Raw genomic sequence first — 5,701 nt, 5'->3', positions numbered from 1 at the left:
GACACTGATAAAACTCCCCAAAAATCAGCTGGTAATAACATAATTGTCCTCGGATTTGAGGAAAATCTGAACATAAATTAATTGGAATGATAATTAAAAAAAAATTTCATTTAGGTATAATATTAAGGCAGAACCTATGTCGGAAAAGTCTTTGTCAAAGGGTTTCCAAACTTTCCAAAATGAGTAATTAGCACTCGCTTATTAAGGAGGGATTCTTCTCATATTTCTTGTATACAAAAATTTTCATCGATTCAAGAAGACATTATTATTACGTGATGGTATCAAGTAGATTAAATTTGACCTTTTTATTTTTAAAGGAAGGTCAGGTCAAGGTCATATCTTTTTCCTTGACCTTAAGAATAAAAAGTTACTGATGCCAATCATGCGATGCCTACTTTTATTTCAAAAGATCAAATGTTTTTCTTTTTGCATAAAAATATATTACCATAGGGTCTATCAGATAATACTACCAAACTGACATAACTATTTTAACTAAAGTAGATATTGGCTAATTCGAATTTCTTCTATTTTTCTTAGATTTTTAGGATATATTAGTTATCTTTATATGCTTCGTATGTTTAAATTTTTCTTATTTTCACATATGGTAAAGTAGTCATATAAAGATACAAACTGATACAAAAACAAAAAAGTTTTGACCGTTTACTAAGAGAGAAAAAACACTTTTTACGGATTTTTTGCTCAAATCTGTACATAGATTGGAAGCTTTTAAAAGTTAACAAAATTTAGGTTTTGTTCTGGAAAATTATATTTATTTGATATATTTTAAAACGTCAGTCCATTATTATTAATTCTACTTAAATTTGAAATTTTCTTTAAGTCTTTGATTATTTAAAAATTTTTAATAAATTCATTGTTCTATAGTAATTTTGAGAAGCTGAAAAGGAGATATTTTCATACGCCGCGTTCCGCCAAAAATATAGTACCTGCTAGATTTCCAACTCAGTTTACCTTTTCTATGTAAAGTTGCGCAATTATGATAAGGAAAGAAAAATATGATATTTTAAATCCCTTAAATCTAAATATATAAGACATATAAGCAAATATACCTATGAATATTTCATTTAGTCAGAAACCAGACAAGAATCCCTCCTTAATCAATTAAAAGTACATGGCATGTTTCCTTCTTATTAAATGCAGTGCAGCCGGTGCAACTTAGAAGGATGATTATACACTGCGACTGTAATTTTCAGCCATTTTAGGGTACATGGTCATAAGGAGAATATAGAAAATCAAAAAAAAAAAAAAAAAAAAAATACTTCTTCAAATATCTTCGTTTATAGACATTATGAACTGAACAAAAGTTACAAATATTATTCAAAATTAATTTTTTTTTTCTTCAACTGATATATAAGATTAAATCCACATTTCAACAAATATTTGCAAACGCGCTCAATATTTTTCAAAGGATTTTGTAATCAATCTACAACCTTAAATTTGTAAATATTTACCAAAAGTCTTTGTGACAGTGTTTTTCAATCCTTAATATGATGAAGAACATGCCCAAATAATTACGAAAAGTGATTGAAATATATGCCTTTCCCCGCAAACTAATGAGAGAAATGGGTTTTTATCAATACTACTCATGTTGACCTTATTGCACTTACACAGGATTTAATGATTAAATGGATGTTTTGGTTTACTTTCAGATCTACATTGTGAAAAATGATAAAAAAAAATGTAAATGTCTATTTAAAAAATTAATATTTTAGCGAACTATCATTATTATACACGAACTATTAAAAAAATCATATGAATAATTAACAAATAATTATAAAAATGATTACACATCATTTCGTAATATATATTACAAACATTAAACACAATCTTTAATAGATCTATAACTCAGACGACATATCATCAAGACATTTTACTATTTAATAGTCAAAAAAAGATTTCTTAGCAACTTTGCATTCCTTCAAAATGCTTGCATGTCATTCACCTCATCACAGTTGTGTATAATCATTAGCTGAGACAGTCTTGCATTAACTATGACGTCATACGACGTACGTTCTACGTTAAACACTTTAATTTTCCAAAAATACACATGAAACAGGTGATATTCTACGACCTGTGCATCTGAACTTTGATCGAAATTTTCTTCGTGGTCGCTAGCACACAAGCTTTAATGACAAGCAATTCATCCATCGTAAGTCGGAGAACTTCTCCGCTTTGTACAACTGTTTAACGTTTCCTTGTAAGCTTTGTGTAAGCATAAATATGCCAAGCCCAATACACAACTCCATGTGTGATGTACCCAGAAGTTAATGTTATCGAAAAATCTAGCGTGTCACCTAACTAGAATTACAGACCATATTAATATTTTAACTGAATTTTTTTGTCTTATTGTAGCTTCTAGAAAGTGCTGTTGCTTTAAATAGAACATTTTACAAGTTTAAATTTCAAGTTATCAGGCTGAAGTTGAATTATGTGTGACCTTCACCAAGTGTTTTATGTATTTATCCAGTTACGTCCTCGATTAAATGAAAGCAATAGCACATTTCATGTTAGGGAACATCCCTTTATCTATATCTAAAAATGTTAAGATTTTTCAAGGTGGAACGGCCCTCCTTAATAAAATTCTTTTTTGATAATAAAATGTTGTTTTTCTGTGAAAAAATACGTTGTCTGTCTCCCACTGCACATAAAATGCATAAGATTTTACTATGTATCATGCCGCATTGCAATCAGTTACACATTTATATACCTTATTAAATCCCAGGGCAAATAATAAAAAAAAAACTTAGAAGACTTAGAAGCCACGGATGAATAAGCGTCCTTATCAATCGTTACACCTTGCCTTAGACTTTGAATCAGAAATGCAAGATTAAATGCGTATATGAAATTCAACAAAACATTTAGGATATTTAGTAGCATAATTTGAATTTATCTAAGTTTAGGGAGTAGAGCTGTGTAGGATATTAAAAAGAAGCACCAAAGAAGAATTACTTTCACTAAAGACAAAAGACCTTGAATATAATTGTGTAAGACGAATTTAATTAAATTTGGAATCGACCTCATCAACGATTTTTTTATTCTGTGAAAACATATTGAGAACCAGCCGAAGATGTGTCTTGATTTGTTTAGATTTGTATAAAGATCTTTATATTTTTTGCCGTTGAATGTGTTAACTAATTTGCATATGAATACCAAGTTTCCGAGAAAGAAATTAACATAGACATTATTTTCTGAGAAATTATGCAAATTGCAGTTTATATAATAAAAGAATTCTGTAAGCTCTACCAGTAGTTTCAAACATACTTCAAAATGGAAAGCTGTCCTCAACCCTGTGTGCCACAGTCGCACATTTATGCAGACATTGATTTTAATGTTCGCTCACTTTTGTTTATTTTGGGTGGTATGTCAACGATTGATGAAGGCGACATACTAGAACTCGAAGATATATATCAGTTACGTGAGGAACTTGAGATTCTAATACGAAATGTATCGTATTATCACCCGAGAATACAGGAACTTCATGACAGAATTTTTTCGTTGAAAACAACGGTTGATAAATTTACTAAACAGGAAATCAGTATAGAAGAAAGGGTAAGATCACAATATCAATTACAGTGGGATGACACGAAAGACAGATTCACTGATGTCTCAATAGTTTGCAGCAAAGAGCGAGAGAGAATCGATGAACTAGAAAGAAATGAAATAAGGTTTGTATTTAACATGATAACACATACTTTGAGTCAAACGTTATGCACGAAATAGGCTCAAAGAAAGTTTAACCTTAAGCAGGACGCAGTTCTTCTAACACCCTTCAATGGTTGATATTCAGCACTTTTCCTCCCTTTTTATAATATTGTGTTTAACAAATGTTATAGAAACATAAAATGATTCTTTAATCGATATGACAAAATGGCTCTATCTTTTTCCCAGATATAAAAGGGCATTGGAAAATAAAAATAGCAGAATAAAATCATTAGAAGAGAAGGTTGCTACATTGTCAGAGAGCAACGAAAACTTGTCTTCAACAGTTAGCGAAATGAAAGAGGTTTATGTTTAATTAAATTTATTTATTCACAATGTAACTGAATCAACATTTTTAAAACTAATAAAATGAAATCGTTCAATTAATTGAACACCTTTTGCAGTGGAATGTAACATTAGCAAATACAAAAGAGTGGATTTTGAAGAATACTCACAATCGACTCGCCATGTGCAGTGCAGAACTATCTTTTTTCAAAACAACACTCAATCAGGTATGTAGTATTTCCATTTCTGTATAATTTTCTAACCGTCTATAAATGTTTCATAGGGAACGCACTATGGAAAGAAGAAACTAAAGCAAGCTTATTCTTCCTAAAAGTAGTCAAACAATTTCATTAGTTTAAAGTACTAAAATACATGAACTATAACATTAAAATACCAAAAAATAATTCTTTTGAAGACCATCGGAATAAGGATGTATGACGAGTGGGTGTTTGACAAAACCAGAATTCAAAATATTGGGACGCGCAGATCATGCAGACAACAAATAATATAAGGAATATCTACAACATTCGACTCGAGGCAGAACGGCGATACCTTGCACAACAGTATCAAATGAAAGTAACGTGTCTTTTTATTTGAGAAAATGTACATGTTGAAATTGCGTCAGAATAAAATGAGAAGATAACGAACAGAAAACATAGTCATTAAAGTTCCTGAAACAATATAAGCTGCTAACAAAGCAATAAAGGACCTCTGGAAATTAAAATTCAGGGATTGGATCAGGTGCCATGAAAGAAAAAGCATCTCCTCTGGACCTGTCACCCTCGCTGTTTGCCCTTTGTCATGATCGGTTTAACGGAGAAATCTGTAGTCAATCTAATATGAAATTAATCGACTATTTTTTTTTTCATGAAAGAGTCAATCAATATTGTACTTAACGACAGATTGTATTTATAAACAAGGTCATTGTATCGTCTAAAGGATTTGCAAAATACAAATTTTAATGAGAGTGTAGTGCTCTTGTATGAGCAGCTTATTTGTAAGTAGCTCGTTTTAAGAATTGTTTGTAAAGAGAACAAGTTCTTGCGTATTGAATCAACTTGAGATTCAAACCCCATACCAGGTGATAATAATATTGCTACAGAAATAAGGAAAGTTGACGAAAGAAAAGTTAAAGTTATTAAGTTTAACATTAAGTATAGATGTTGGTTTGTCATCAATTTCTTTTTTAGAGTAAAATATCTTAATATAAAGCAGATGTGCCTTTTACATATGATCAATTTACGATATTAAAAAAAATTGTCTTTTGATTTCAGATGAACAAATCGGAAACGGAGATACAGAAATTCAAGAAAAGTTATAAAGCACAACTTCTACAACTGCAAGAGAAAGTAGCAAAAGTTCAGGAGTTATGAAAAAAATGGTATCTAATTGCTCATCCACACATGATCGACAAAGATGCACGAGACTGAGGGGAGAATTTCGCATCATGGTTGACATCGTCGTCTCAAAGTAATTAATTTTGATGTTAATATTTTGTTAGTATGTCTAATTTCTTTATTGCACTAATTAAATATTTAATTTTTTTTCTTTTGGTTGTTTAAGAATACTACTTGACATATATTACTCCCCTATAAATTATTGGATCCGAAATCAGGTCATGACCTATCACGTGGTGCAGTGATACTCCTCGTGTATTAATCTAATTCACCGTTAATTTAAAGTTTGGAGAAACTGTTTC

General features: G+C 30.5%; 1 protein-coding gene across 1 annotated transcript; it reads left to right on the top strand.

Annotated features, from left to right (window-relative positions):
* The first annotated feature begins 3,236 nt into the window (after window positions 1–3,236).
* Window positions 3,237–5,467, top strand: LOC133175834 (uncharacterized). Its single transcript, XM_061310966.1, has 5 exons — window positions 3,237–3,683; window positions 3,907–4,021; window positions 4,122–4,229; window positions 4,418–4,578; window positions 5,277–5,467. Exons 1-4 carry the CDS (start codon window positions 3,286–3,288, stop codon window positions 4,511–4,513), a joined length of 717 nt encoding a protein of 238 aa, XP_061166950.1. The 5' UTR covers window positions 3,237–3,285; the 3' UTR covers window positions 4,514–4,578; window positions 5,277–5,467.
* The last annotated feature ends 234 nt before the right edge of the window (window positions 5,468–5,701 follow it).

This window comes from Saccostrea echinata, unplaced genomic scaffold (genome assembly GCF_033153115.1).
Source record: "Saccostrea echinata isolate AGI-Se365-2 ecotype Australia unplaced genomic scaffold, CSIRO_AGI_Sech_v1 ptg000002l, whole genome shotgun sequence".
Taxonomy (NCBI): domain Eukaryota; kingdom Metazoa; phylum Mollusca; class Bivalvia; order Ostreida; family Ostreidae; genus Saccostrea; species Saccostrea echinata.
The sequence above is the reverse complement of the archived record's forward strand: the minus strand, read 5'-3'. Positions and strand labels throughout refer to the sequence as shown.

Excerpts from the sequence above, each read along its gene's own strand:
- LOC133175834 (XM_061310966.1), top strand. The coding sequence starts at position 3,286 with ATGGAAAGCTGTCCTCAACCCTGTGTGCCACAGTCGCACATTTATGCA. Across the intron at positions 3,684-3,906 it reads CTAGAAAGAAATGAAATAAG|ATATAAAAGGGCATTGGAAA; the intron begins GTTTGTATTTAA and ends TCTTTTTCCCAG. Across the intron at positions 4,230-4,417 it reads TCAAAACAACACTCAATCAG|ACCATCGGAATAAGGATGTA; the intron begins GTATGTAGTATT and ends ATTCTTTTGAAG.